Source organism: Psammomys obesus, unplaced genomic scaffold (genome assembly GCF_907164565.1).
Source record: "Psammomys obesus unplaced genomic scaffold, mPsaObe1.curated_primary_1811, whole genome shotgun sequence".
NCBI classification, from domain to species: Eukaryota; Metazoa; Chordata; class Mammalia; order Rodentia; family Muridae; genus Psammomys; species Psammomys obesus.
The window spans coordinates 15,351,858-15,366,840 of record NW_026596120.1 but is presented as its reverse complement, the minus strand read 5'-3'; the positions used below and the strand labels follow the sequence as shown (position 1 = coordinate 15,366,840).

The 14,983-nt window shown below is 46.1% G+C and overlaps 1 protein-coding gene across 1 annotated transcript in view; it reads left to right on the top strand.

Moving 5' to 3' along the window:
• Positions 1 to 14,983, top strand: part of LOC129693156 (collagen alpha-4(VI) chain-like) — a 112,853-nt gene that overhangs the window by 15,872 nt on the left and 81,998 nt on the right. Inside the window, exons 4-8 of the mRNA XM_055629840.1 lie at positions 1,664 to 1,752; positions 3,392 to 3,994; positions 6,324 to 6,911; positions 8,359 to 8,964; positions 10,889 to 11,521. Coding sequence (XP_055485815.1) covers positions 1,677 to 1,752; positions 3,392 to 3,994; positions 6,324 to 6,911; positions 8,359 to 8,964; positions 10,889 to 11,521 — 2,506 coding nt within the window. The 5' untranslated portion in view covers positions 1,664 to 1,676. The remainder of the gene's footprint in view (positions 1 to 1,663; positions 1,753 to 3,391; positions 3,995 to 6,323; positions 6,912 to 8,358; positions 8,965 to 10,888; positions 11,522 to 14,983) is intronic.

The window sequence follows — 14,983 nt, the reverse complement described above, 5'->3', positions numbered from 1 at the left end:
CTTCCTTCCTTCCTTCCTTCCTTCCTTCCTTCCTTCCTTCCTTCCTTCCTTCCTTCTCTTTTTCCTTTCTTCCACAGGATCTCTCTCCATCATCCAGGCTGTACTAGAATTTACTCATGACTATTTTTCTGCCTTAACAACACTTGGGTGGCTATTTAATCTGCTTATTTTGAGACAAGGTTTGTTTTTTTTTTAGCCCAGGCTGGCCTGGAACTCTGCCCCTTTGCCCTGGCCTCCTGATTCCTGGGAACGACATGTCGTATGTTATTACAAACGTAAGGGTGAGATATGGATTTATTCTGGCTCACTCTTTCTTGCCATTTTTCACGGATAAAATGTTTTAAAAGGATGGACTCAGTCTTGATTATGAGGTAGTTGCTATTGGGGAAACTAAGGTACAGAGAAACAGTACAATTTGCCCAAGATGCACTATTTAGCAGATTTGTGATTCAAGCTCACCCTCTCTTCTAGAGTTTTATGGCTGATGGCTAAGCGAGTAAAGATGAGATGTCACCTGCTCTGCGGGACCTCCATTCAATGTGGTCGATGCACTGTTTTTACAGAAAAACAAAACAAAACAGTTGTTTTAAGACTTGATCAATTTCATGAATGCCTTTGGTCCAAGTTCAGGGAAAAGAGGTTATTTTGTGTTCCTCCCAGGGGGATATAAAATATGCTCCGGAGAAGCTGATTTTACCAAGCACATGTGCTCCAAGATATTTCACTGTGTCTGGATGCTACAAATGTTTATTGGGCCATCTAACTCTTGTATAAAAATAAAAGAAAAATCACCCAGAAATGTTTATGTTCCACCAAATGAATTCAGTATGTGAAGTGGGAGTTCTGCCCCCAACTCCCCTAAGCGTCCCCCATCCACAAACCACATCTACACAGCTATCAGCAGCAGCTCTGAGGCTGTACACGCCAATGTTTACAGAGCTCTTCCTGAGTCAGACTAATGGAACCTTTTCCTTACACCACTAAAGCGGCATGGCAAGGTTTTTTTATTAATACCATTATTATTTTATTAATTATCATAATCATTTTTACATGTACACAAGCATCTTGTATGTTTGTGTGTGTACTCACCTACACAGACATGTGTAGAGAGAGGGTAGGGGGCTGATGTCAAGGTGTCTTCCTCAGTTACGTTTCCACATTATTTTACCTGCTTACTTACACAGTGTATATGTGTTTGTTTGTTTATTTATTGTGTGTGCACTCATATGCTGTGGACAACTGTGTTGGTCAGAGCACAATGCGCAAGTGTTGGTTTTCTCCTTCTATAGTGTGGGTTTCAAGGACTGAACTCATGTTGTCAGGCTTGGGAGCAAGTATCTTTACCCACTGAACTACATTGCTGGCCCCTTCAATTTTTATTTTTATTTTTATTTTTTTTGACCAAGTCTCTCAATGACATGACACTTGCCATTCTGGCTAGACTGGCTGGGCAATGAGCTCCCAGTATCATTCTGTCTTCCTCCCCTTCTCTTTGGGAGGTTGGGGTTATAGGCTACAGGCTCATATCCAACTACACGAGACCATGTCTTCCATTTTTTTTTCAGTATTACTGAGATATAACTTACATACAGTGTGATACATTCATTTTAAATGAAGACATAATTTTTAATTACAAGGTTTCTTCCTTTTCTTTTCCCTCTAGGATCACATCCAGCATGGGGACTTGGAAGGTCTTTTGGTTGATCATCTCCCTTGCAGCGAGTTTGGGCTCCGTCAAGTCACAAAAGTTTGGTAATCCGTGGACTTCTTAAAAGTCAAAATGCTAAAGCTTCCTTCTTCCACACCCTCTTATATGGGCTGCCACCAGAAAGTGTGGCCCAGAATTAGGGCGGGTCTTCCCACTTCAAATGATCCAGTCAAGAAAATCCCTCACAGGCATGCCCAGCTTCTTGGGCGTACTTGATTCTAGACGTAGTCAGGTTGACAACCAAGCTTAGCCATCACTTGAGTCTTTCCTTTCTACGGCATGGGGTTATAATTTAAAATTTACGGATTGGCTTTTGGAAGAGCTAGGCTCTGTCTAGCTCTTTGAAAGAATGTCCGTGGGGTGCTGAGCTGGTCAGTTCTATGTCAACTTGACACAGGTTACAGTCATTTTGGAAGAGGGAATCCCAGTTGTGAAAATGTCTTTATCAGATTGGCCTGTGAGCAAGCCCATGGAATATTTTCTTGATCGACGGCTGATGTGGGCGGGCCCCATTCCGCAGTGCGTAGTGACGGATACAGTGGCTGCTAGCTGCCTGTGACTATTGGAGTAGTCTGTTTGTAGTCTATTGGGACTATTTGACCATGTGAGCAGGAAAAGGCAGTAAAACACAGAATCCTGTTTCTCCTTCACACCGGCTGCGTTCCAAGAGTTCAGCGATCACACGCGACCTAGTGGCTACGCCAGCGCACTGGTTACGATAATTTCTAGTTCTAAAATTTTACCTTCTTCATTTGTTTTTATGATTGTTCAGAGCGTTCCCTCCTTGGGCCAGCAAGATGGCTCAGTGGGTAAAGGCACTTGCCACCCAGGGATGTAAGCCGGATGACCTGAGTTTGTTTCTCTGAACCCATGTGAAGGGGGAAGGACAGAACTGACGTATGAAGCTGTCCTCTGACCTCCACACGCATGCTTCGGCACATGCATACACAATATGGTGACGATAGTGACAACAACAATAACAGAGTTCCCCCTTCCTTTCTTCTTATCACAGGCATAGATGTGAACAGTTAACTGAAGCCATTGTGGCAGCTAGAGGGATATGCATGTCAGCCAGGAAAGGAGCCACAGTACCCACTACTGGTAGAAAGCTGGGTTTTCTTTCTTCCTTTCTCTCTTTCTTTCTTTCTTTCTTTCTTTCTTTCTTTCTTTCTTTCTCTCTCTCTTCCTTCCTTCTTTTCCTCTCTCTCCCTTCCTTCCTTCTTCCTTCCTTCCTGTCTTTTTTTCTTTTTCTTTTCCTTTTCTTTTTTTTTTTTTGAGACAGGGTTTCTCTGTGTAGCCTTGATTGTCCTGGCTTCACTTTGTAGACCAGGCTGGCCTTGAACTCACAGAGATCCACCTGCCTCTGCCTCCCCGAGTGCTGGGATTACAGGCGTGCACCACCACCTGGCTGAAAGCCAGGTTTTCTTATTAAGTGTGCGGGGGTATGGAGTGCCTGCTGCTGGGTGTAATTGAAGGGTCGATGTCTGCAGAGAGAAGGGAAGGTGGCGGGTGAGCGAGTGTAGATGGCAAGCATGGGGAGCAAAGGAAAGAGTAGTGTGTCTGGGCTGCTGATCATCAGAGCAGCACGCCTGTGGGGAAGAGCGCAGTGCGCTGAGAGATCCTGGCTCTCGGCTAGCAGTGGCCAACCTGTCCTTTTTAAGTCACGGTACTTTTCTTTTGAAGTCTGCAGGGAGGCCTCTGTGGGAGATGTGGTGTTTCTGGTGCACGGTAGCGTCAACCCCCAGCGTGCCCGAAGCGTGCGGAGCTTCTTGTATGCCTTGGCCAACAGTTTCCAGGTCGGCCGTGAAGCCATCCGAGTGAGTCTGGCCCAGTACAGCGACGCGCCTGCTTCTGAGTTCCTGCTTTCCACGTACCACCGCAAAGACGACGTGCTGAGACACATCCAGCGATTACAGTTTAAGCCCGGAGGCAACAAGCTGGGCCAGTCCCTGCGGTTCATTCTGGAGCATCACTTCCAGGAAGGAGCCGGGAGCCGGGCAAGCCCACGGGTGCCTCAGATGGCCGTGGTGATAAGCAGCAGTCCAGCCGAGGACCCCATCCATGAACCTGCCGAAGCTTTAAGGAGGGCAGGGATTTTGCTATACACCATTGGTGTCAGAGATGCCGCTCAGGCTGAGCTCAGGGAGATTGCCAGCAGTCCCAAGGATAAGTTCACCTTTTATGTTCCCAACTTCCCTGGCTTGCCTGGCCTCGCCCAGAAGCTCCGGCAAGAACTCTGTAGTACTCTAGCAAAGGCGGCTCAACCCACTGAGCACAGGCCTCCAGGTACCCAATCCTTCTTTCTCATCTGGGCATTAAAGAACCCCAGACTTTGTCTTTCTCAGACCCCTTTATCGCTGTCTTCTTTCTGTGTGTGTATGTTTAACGCAGAGATTACAATTTCACCAAACAAGATGTATCTCCGTTTCTTCAACCACTGACCACATCTCACCCATCCTGTGGGCTCTGCCGTGCCACACACTGGAAGGGCGGAAGTCCATTTTTTGAAAGATAGATTATTTGTTTCCGGGATGGTATCATTATTATTCCGGGGTTTACCTGCCCATCTTGCTTGGCCAAGAGGTCACAGGAGGCGAGTGGACCAGGAGGTCCCCAGGACCCCCAGGACGGCTCCTTCTTTCAATGTCAACATGTTGGTTAAGAGGACACAGTTTAGAGAAAAGAAAGATCCGGGGTTAGGTACTCACCTTTCACTTCCAGGGTCATCCTCGGGCAAGGGGGGGGGGGGAATTGACTTCCTTGGATCTGAATTTTCTTCCTAGGATGATAGTGCCTGTCTCAGAGGGTTGGAAGCATTAAACAAAATCATGTAGTTAAAAAGCTTGGCACAACGGCTGCACCACCAGGGGTACCCAGGGACACTTCCTCCTGTTTTGCCTGCTGGCACCTGTGAGAGGGTGTGCCCGTCTTCAGCTTTGTTCTGCTGGCGACAGGACCTAAACTGAAGAAGATTCTTCACAAATTACTTAGCCTCATTAGAACACATACAAATTTGTTTTTTTTTTTTTTCTTTTTTAATTCTCTTAATGCATTCATTTTAGACTTGTGGACAACTGCACAGGATTTCCTAAACCATAAAACTTCGAGTTGAGCAGGAGATGGCTGTGTGTGGTCAAAGAGCAGGCCTTCATTATCTCATTATTTGGATATCTCCCCTCTAAGAGCCTATGAATTGGAAGAAGTGCTAAAACTTGTTCCCTCAGTGCAGCAGCGTGTGGCATTCCCACGGCCAAACAAAGATCATGTATTTTTCAGGTTTACAAAGATGTTTTATGTATATGGTCATCACTACCGCCCGCTTGTTGCTCTTCAGCAGTGTCTCTCAACCTTCCCGATGCTGCAACCCTTCAGTACACACCCTCAGGTTGTGGTGACCCCCAACCATAAACTTATTTCCATTGCTACCCATAAGCGTAATTTTGCTATTGTTATGAAGCATAATGCAAATATCTCTGTTTTCCGATGGTCTTCGAAGACCCCTGTGCCAGGGTCATTTGACCTCCAAAGGGGATGTGGCTCACAGGTGAAGAACTGCTGCTCTACAGTTTTCAAATCTTGCTTACATTACTCATCAGGCTGATCTACTTACTGTCTCAAATCTGTAAATAAGCGGAGTGATTAGGATCGCCATTTTTGCATTTTTTTCAGATAAGGAAACCAAGGCTAAAGCCACCACAGGTATGTGGTAGAGCTCAAGAGTTCTTTCTCAGGATGGTTAGACCCAGGTCTAGAGCAGGTGTGCTAGGCCACTTCCAGAAGCAGAGCCAACAAAAAGAATTGGAATAGACAGACTTTCATGAAGTTTCCCTGCAGGGGCCAGCCAATAAGGTTACGTTGGACAGAGAGGCAGAAGAAAGGAAGGAAGGGTGTAAACTCTGCCAAAAGTTCCAAAAAGGCTAGTGTTGTCCTGACCCTTCGTGGGAACTCATGAACAGATGTTATGTCTCGGGTTGTCATGACCCTGAATCTAGGACCAGCAAGAAACTGGCTTTTGTCAAAGTGAGAAAAGGGCAGTGGCTGGAAGGAAGTCTTCCAAAGAGCCATACTTGGAAATGGTCAAAAGGACTCAGCAGAGTCCTGGGCAGAACAGGATGTCTGGTAGAGCAGATGATCTTCAAAAGGCCCGTGACCATGTGCAGACTGGTGCAGAGGTTACAGTGGGGCAGAGGAGAGTCCCAGGAGGCTGCTAAGTGGTAGAACAGCAGTGAGATCTACTGAAGACCATGTGACATGTTCTAGCCCTGACCTGACGGTGGCTGCACATGCCTAAAGATGAGGTTGTCATCAGAAGAGGGGACATAGATGGAGAGAAGAGCATCTGTCTTCTCTCATAACAGCCTGCTGCTGACAATTTCAAAAGGTTTCTCTTCTTGGTGAGAGTCTGGGGATTGTCCACTGACTCTCAAGGCTAGAGGCAGCAGGAGCAGTAGAGCTGGCCTGAAACCTTGGGTATGAAACCTTGGGTGGAGGGAAGACACACAACCCAAGCAGACGGCCATCACCCTTTCTTTCTGTTCACCATTCTGCTTTACCGACTTGAGGTATTTAGAACAAAGCCCCTGAGACTCCATTCCTTTTCCCTTCTTTCTTGCAGCTTGTCCAGAAGCATCCCTGGCTGACATTGTGTTTTTAGTGGACAGCTCAACCAGCATTGGACCCCAGAACTTCCAGAAAGTAAAGCATTTCCTTCACTCTGTTGTCTCAGGGCTTGATATCAGCAGTGACCATGTCCAAGTGGGGCTGGTCCAGTACAGTGACAATATCTACCCGGCCTTTCAGCTGAAACAGTTCTCTCTGAAGAGTGCAGTCCTGGACCAGATCCAGAATCTGTCCTATAGCACCGGGGGCACAAATACAGGAAGTGCCCTGGAGTTCATTAGGACCGACTACTTGACTGAGCTGAGTGGCAGCCGGGCCAAGGATGGGGTTCCTCAGATAGTTATCCTGGTGACGGATGGGGAATCGAACGATGAGGTCCAGGATGCAGCTGACCAGCTGAAAAGAGATGGAGTCTTTGTGTATGTGGTGGGAATCAATGTGCAAGATGTCCAAGAGCTGCAAAAAATAGCCAGTGCGCCATTTGAGAAGTTTCTCTTCACTGCAGAAAGCTTTGCCATCCTGCGGGAGCTCTCAGGAAGCCTCCTTCAGGCTCTGTGCTCGGCTGCGGAGAGACAGATGAAAAGTAAGCCGCGTTCAAAAGACCATCCCAAACCCACCACTGAAGTACAGTGTAGCAATGTGCTTCCGAAGGGGAAGGAAGGTCTGCGATCGTGGGAGCATCTGGGAATGTTTCTAGAGGAAGGGAGGTCTGAGCTGGGCTTGAAGGATGAACAGAGTGCTCACAGGTAGAAAAGAAGGGGGAGAAAATGCTCTTGTGTTGTTTACAGGAAACAGCGTGGGCTTTGGAGTCCGGAAGACACGCTCTTTAAATCTTGCATCTGCCACATTCTAGTTACTCTCAGGTCCAAAGGAAACTCCGGTTCCCCACTCTCCAAAAGACAGTCCATATATTCAGAATGAGCTCAGCCTGGGATACAGGAGGATGTCTGGCAGTTAGGTAAAAGCCAGCATTCTCCAGGAGCTTGTGAAAATGGTTCCCATCTGCCAAAATAAGCCATTTCCCTTACCGCTGGCAGAAGGGACAGAGAGGGCTACCTGTGGCAGCTGTGAGCATATCAAAGTGCGTGCTGGCCTCCAGGCTCCCTGTTACACATTTCAAAGTCCATGCCATCCTATCCTTTCTCGCCACCTCCAGGACCCTAAACTCTCTCTAGCCCCTGGGGTTCCCTCCCACAGCTACTCATGCTTCTTATAACCAGCTGTTCTCACCAGTCTCTGCTCTGGCTCTCTGTTCTCTATCTCTTGCTATCTCACCATCCCCACTGTTCTCTCCCACTTCCACAGGCTGGCCACGTCCAGTCTTCAGGCCATGTTCAGGCTACTTCCTCCTCTCTCTGCTCTGGACTCTTCCAGATGCCTCTAGATGTTTTCTCTCTCTTATGCATACACACACACACACACACACACACACACGCACGCACGCACGCACGCACGCACACACACACACACACACACACATAACCAAAAAACAAAACAAAACAAAAACCTTCCCCCTAGCCATACCACGAAGCGGCCATGTTGATGGTTATATGAGCAAGGAAGCAGCTTCATGTCTCTTCAGTGTTTTCACCTGCATGATGGAGACACTGATCTCATAGAAGGAGCGACTTAGGAGGGTCAGCTCAGACAGTGTAGTGGCTCATGGAAGCCATGCAGTAGCGGGTAGCTTGTTGCTTTCCTCATTGGTGGAAGAAGAACAAGAAGCAGACAGTAAAGAAGCAGGCAAGAAGAGGAGGAGGAAAAAAAGGAAGGGGCAGAGAAGATGTGGTGGAGGAAGAGAGGGAGGGAGGGAGAGAGGGAGAGGGAGAGGAAAAGAGTGACAGCGCCCATGATAGAGTTCTGTGCAGAGGAGGGCAAGTCTGGATATATAATATTGTACAAATACGTCACCCTTCCCTCTCATTGCCCACCCCAAGCCATGCTTACACTCCACTTTTCTTTTTGTAAGAGCTTGATCTGATTTACCTCTTCCTCTGTCTTTTCCTTCCACCTCCCTGTTTTCCGTCTAGAGTCTGCCAAGGCCTACGCAGACGTGGTCTTTCTAGTTGACGCCTCCCAGGGGACATCACAGGCCAGCTTCCAGTGGGTGCAGAACTTCATCTCTGGAATTATCGGCACCCTGGAGGTTGGCAAGGACAAGTACCAGATTGGGCTGGCCCAGTATGGCGATCAAGGTTACACGGAGTTTTTGTTCAATACCCACAAGACCCAGGATGAGATGATCATGCACGTCCGTGAGCACTTGGTGCTCCGAGGTGGCTCCAGGAGGACAGGCCAAGGCCTTCGGTTTCTTCACCAGACTTTCTTCCAGGAGGCGGCAGGAAGCCGGTTCTTACAGGGTGTCCCCCAGTACGCGGTGGTCATTACCTCAGGCAAGGCTGAGGATGAGGTCCGAGATGCCACACAGACCCTGAGGAAGAGAGGCGTGGACATCATATCTGTGGGGGTGCAGGACTTTGACAGGCCGGAACTGGAGGAGATAGGATCCCTGGTGCTTGTGTCTGACCCTCGGGGAGGAGATGGAGACAGACAGCTAATTCGGGACGTGAGTGAGGTGATCCAGGGGACTCGGCAGCCCCAGGTCAGGACGGAGGCTGCCAAGGGGGCCGCAGGAGGTAAATAAGCCTGATCCTTGTCTGTGTGAGTCATCAGGAGCCACAGTGTGCAAAGAGAATCTGGGGACCGGGGGGTTTAGTTCAGTTGGTAGAATGCTTGTCGAGCATGCCTGAAGGCTTGGGGTAGAGCCCCAGCAGGACATAAGCTGGTACCTGTATCACCAGCACTTAGGTGTAGAGGCAGGAGGATCTGAACTTCAAAGTCATGCTTCAGTGCTTACATATTGTGTTTGATGCCAGACTAGGCTACATGAGACCCTGTTTAGGTACAGGAAAAGGAGGCAGAGAAGGAAGAATTGGTTAGGAAGGAGCGGATGGGCACTGAGCAAGCATTCTGCATCCCCCAGTATGAGGGCTTTGTCCCGGTAGATAGGGAAGAGGAATGCCTCAGTTAGACACCTCTAGTGTCTGCGGTTGCCACTGATACGCTGTTTGAGCCGTCTGCGTCAGCAGCTGGAGATGATAATTTACCCTCACAGGTCTGGGTTGGCTGTAAGTCCAGCAGCATAGATCTGTTGGCCTTACCTGGGCTTGCTCACAGACCTGAGGTTTAGATGGGGTCGGCCATCCTAAGTTTGGCTGTGCTTCTGACGTCATCCAGCTACTCTGAGCAAATTCTCCCCTCGGCAATTGTACAGATGCAGAAGAAAAAAAAAAATCCAATCGAATGAATGCTTTTCGCATCTCTGCAGCTCCTGCTGACATACTATCAGTCAAAGTGAATCACGTGATTGCCAGCATCTGTGCAAGAAGAGGGTATGCTGTTTGCATGGCGTGAGGAGCAGAGAGCGAATATTTCTGAATAATAGCGCAAGCTACCACATACGTTTTCGAGACTGACCATCAGCCCTTCGTTTTCTTTTGTTATTTTATTTTATGTGCATGGGTGTTTTGCCTGCACCTGTGTCTGGGTTACCACATGTGTGCTTGGAACCTGTGGAGGCCAAAAGAGGAAGTTGTATCCGCTAGGACTGGAGTTACAGATGATCACCTGCGGAAACCAGGAGTCAAACTCGGATTCTCTGGAGGCGTAGCCAGTGCTCTTCACTGCTGAGCCATTCCTCCACCCCCTTGTTTTTGTTTTGATTTGTATGTATATGTGCCTGCGTGGGTTTGTGTGTACCACATGCGTGAAGGACTCCCCAGAGGCCGGCAGAGAGCATCAGATCCCTGGGTCTGGAGTTTTAGGTGGTTGTGAGCATCATGTAGGTGCCTGGGACTGAGTCCAGGTCCTCTGCAAATGCAGAAAGTGCTCTTAACCACTGAGCCATGGCCTCAGGCCCTCAACTAACTTTCTTTCTTTTTTGGGGGGGCAGGGGCAAAGTCTCACTAGATAGACCAAGCTGGCCTTGAACTTGTGATCCTCTACCTCAGCCTTCCAAGGGCTGGGATTATAGGCATGCCTCACCCTGTCTAGTTAGCCAAATATTTAGAGAAAGACCTTCACAAAAATTGCAGAATTTTTTTGTATCGGTTGAAATAACATGTAGAGGGGAAAACTGATTAAATAAAGGAAGTTTCAGACTCATAAAGAGATTCTATTCCAGCATCTTCTTGAAGGTAAAAAAAAATGAAGGAAAAGCCAGCCAACACCCAGAGCTTCTAAGATTGTTAGACAAACTGGAAGGTGATTCTGAGTGATTTTATGATGGGCGTTTGTATCTTTACATATTTTGAAAGAGATGTGAATATTCTTTTCTCTTTGTTTTGAGATAGGCACAAACCTCTTGATGTACTTCGACTATGTGTAAAAAAAAAAAAAAAGGCTTTCTCTAAATTCTAAAGCACGCAAGTAGAAATTAGCACGTTATAACTTAAACATATTGTGACAGATAGACCAGGTCACAGCAGTACCTCTATATATGAGTGTTTTCTTCATTCTGCCATTCTCGTGCTGAAAACCTTTCTGTCTTTTGGTTTTCAGCCTGTCAGACTGTCATTCCAGCTGACTTGGTGTTCCTCATTGAGGAATTCAGCCATGTCGGGCAATCCAATTTCCAACAAGTTGTCCATTTTTTGAAGACCACTGTTGACTCTCTCACCATCCATCTTGAAGCCATAAAAATCAGCTTGGTCTTTTACAGTGAGGAACCACGGCTAGAGTTTTCTCTGGATACATTTCAAAGTCCTGCCCAAGTCTCACACCATTTGGACACGTTAACCTTCCGAGGAAGAAGAGGAAGGGCGAAGGCAGGTGCCGCTTTGGATTTCCTGAGGAATGAAGTTTTCATTCCAGAGAAGGGCAGCCGGTCCAATCAAGGTGTGAGGCAGATAGCTGTGGTCATCATGGAAAGTCCCTCTCTAGACAACGTGTCCACACCTGCTTCTCACCTCCGCAGGGCTGGTGTCACCATCTATACGGCAGGCATCCAGCCGGCCTCTGAGAGTAAGGACCTGGAGAAGATTGCCTCATACCCTCCCTGGAAGCACGCCATCCGCCTGGAGTCCTTTTTGCAACTTGCCGTCGTGGGAAACAAACTTAAAAACAGGCTCTGTCACGAGACTGTGAGCAAAATCTATCCTCAGATGAGCTATACCCTGCAAAGAGTGCAAGAAGGTAGGAGGGCTTGTCTGCATTTGGCGTGTGTGTGTGTGTGTGTGTGTGTGTGTGTGTGTGTGTGTGTGTGCGTGAGCGCGTGCCTCCTTCCTGTTTCTTTCCCACCATGGAAAAATTCGGGGTCAACTCAATAAAAACCAGAAACCTCAACCTAGAAAATCTTTATTTTGTCTTGATGCTAAAAGAGTGCAGAGGAAGTTTAGTTACTAGGAAGTATCTTACTTTTTGAGAAAGGGTTGCTGTGACACAGGCTGGCCTCAAATATCTATGAGCCTATGAGCTGAAACTGACCTAGAGCCCCGTGTCCTTCTGCCTCCAAGCCTCGAGTACAGGGCCTACAGTTCTTTTACATATGTAAAAGCTAGATGTCTTTGGCTGTTATGAAGGCCTTTGTGACTGCTTCTTGTTTTTTTTTTTTTTTTTTTTTTTTGTTCTTTGAGATAGTGTGGCCTTGGCTGTTCTGGACTTACTTTGTAGACCACGTTGGTCTCGAACTCACAGAGATCTGCCTGCTTGTGCCTCCCTGAGTGCTGGGATTACAGGTACGTTCCACTGTGCATAGCTGCTTTTCTATTTTTTTTCTTCCCTGTTAGTATTTCTTAGACTCAACTTAGAATAACAGGTTTAAATTCAAATCACTGAAATGCAGATTATCGACTTACAATTCAAGATCGTGATTATATTTTCAGGGGAAAAGTCACTGAAGCTTTATTTTTTTAAAAAATTACTAAATAATTTCATATTGATTTTTTTTTGTCCTGATGTCTGGAAATACGAATTAGACAAATAAGTTTCCATCTTTCCCCTTGACCTGTGTTTTCAGTGCCTTTTTCTGTTCTGGGAATGAGAAATTGGTTAGAGATGGCTTTCATTTCCTGGTCTAGTCCCTGCTTATATCCTATTAGGCAAAAGAGGAGAAAAAGAGCTCAGCTAATTCACAAATGGTCTGAACAGTGTGAGAGCTGACTTCTGTCTCAGGCCTCACAGCAGCTAAGAAGGGGCCTGGAATCAGGAAAATCATCCTAAAGTCTAGAGTTTTGTTCAGGTCTTCTAGGGCTCAATTGCCAAAGCCTCTGGCAAGGCTCCAGGGTCCAGAGTAGGATCTAGGATGGGATTCGGAGTTCCCCTGTTCACTTTATCTCTTGGGTCACCTACCTGATGGCTCAGGCAACGGATCAACAATGATCACAAAAGATGATTGAAAGAAAAAGAAATAGGAGAGGGAGCCCAGGATTCCTTCTCTAGGTCTAGGGACTGGCTTCACTGCTACGAAGGAGGAAAAAACTTTAACTGGTCACCTTTTTTTTTTTTTTTTTTTTTTTTTTTTCTGCAGCCAGGACTGTAAAAAATAGCTTCCAGCCAAAACTGCAAGGGGTTGTAAAAAGGGACTCTCTGATCTGAGATTAGCTCCCATGAAGGGGCAGGCCACTTCGGAGGCCTCCACAGGCTAAAGTAAACTTTTTTCTGCTTGTCCTAGGCTGATAGTTAGATCCTGAATTGCTGTTAACTTGTGTTTGTAAATTGGTAAAAAATAAAAAAAAAGGGGGGGCGGGTAAGCAAAGACCATTCAGGCACACATACTCAAGGGGAAAAGGTGGATGAAGTTAAGAGCTTTGACTTCAACAAATTCCCACAAGCTTACATGTGATGATGATGTTGACTTCTGCTAACGTCTCCTCTGCAGAAACTGCAGCAAGTTCAGGTTTCCGGTTCCATAGTATTAGCCCATATGTACACACAGACAAACAATCAGACATATAGACTTGCTTATATTCATACACACAGTCAATGGACAATACAAAAGGAGCTCCTTGCATACAGACAGACAGCTGACATACACTCATGTAACATATGAACAACAACAACAAAAAACCAGGCAGACATACATATTTACATGTAAACTCATGTCTAAATATGTATTTACAACTCATGGATGAAGGGAATTTCAGCCAGCTTTTATTCAATGGGCTTTCACTACCGGGCTTCTTCCAATGGTGTGTGGTAAAAATCCTTTTTACCTCTAAGAGAAAGCTCCCAGAGAAAGATTACCTCATAGTAAAAAAGGCAATTAATTGCAAAAACAGATGCATTCTAAAATACAACGGTTACATGTTTTAAGACTAAACATTTCTTATCTATGTATCCATTATATAACTTATATATTATTATATATAAGTATCCATTATGTAACGTTATATATATCCATTATATAGTGAGTTCAGAGTGACAAAGGTTGACAGGGCCTGAAAGTTAACAGGGTCTAGAAGTTATAAGCATATATGCCTTTTCAATTAAGACTGATCTAGCTACACGTTTTTCAGCTCTCCTTGGGGTGATAATCTTATCTGTCTTTCATTCCAACAAACAAAGTAAATTTACAATGACAGTATATAATGCCACAAAGTGTCAAGGTGTAAGGAATTACAACAGAACAGTTTGTATACAATATTATCAAGGTTTGTACTTAATTAGACATTGCTTGGTAGTCTCATTATAACTTGGGTTCATGGGAAGTTTAAACCAACTTGCCTATACACCAGGATTTGTGAGTGAAGGCTATCTGAGGCTACAAATCTGCCTGTCTGTCTTCCAGGGAGGTATGTGGAGGTCCATAGAGATATTTTTTGCAGCCATAAACTTTCTAAAGTTGTTTAAGAAGTTCTAAAACAATTTAACTTTTAAAATTGAAATTCAAGTCAAGGAATTCCACGATCAGGAATTAGTTCATTCATAAGATCCCATAGGAAGTTTGTTCCGAGTGTGTAAATACATATTAAATGGTGATTCACACCATAGCAGATTACAGAGAGATGCAGCAGTACACAAAGAGTACACATGAAGGAACCTTATATACATTTGCTGTGTAATTCATGTGGGTGCTCAGTGGCAGGGAATCTCAACTGGACAAGATTGGCAAGGATGTATGGTTCCAGGCAGTGTGAAGGGCCCTGGGCTCCTCAGGATCACATGAAGAGCCTGGGTGGTGGCTTAGTACTTTGGTCTGCGACCGTGTGAGCTGGTGGCAGGCATTCCTTCTCTCAATCTCCAGACAGCCATGTGCCTGCCACCTCTCACAGGGACAGAGCATTTCTTCCTGTAAACCACCTATCAACACAAAAACACAACTCTTACTTTATAGGTCAGATACTCTGTTCTGGAGCCAAATATGAGTAACAGCGTCTTAGATGACACAATGTCTTAGTTATTGTTCTATTGCTGTGAAGAGACACCGTGACTAAGGCAACTCTTATAAGGGAAAGCATTTGATGGGGGCCTTGCTTACAGTTTCAAAGGCTTAGTCCATGATCATTGTGGCAGGGAGCATGGTGGCACACAGGCTGACCTGGTGCTGGAGCAGTAGCTGAGAGCTTTTACATCCTGAACAATAGGCAGAGAGAGAGAGGGAGATAGATAGATAGATAGATAGATAGATAGATAGATAGATAGATAGATAGATAGATA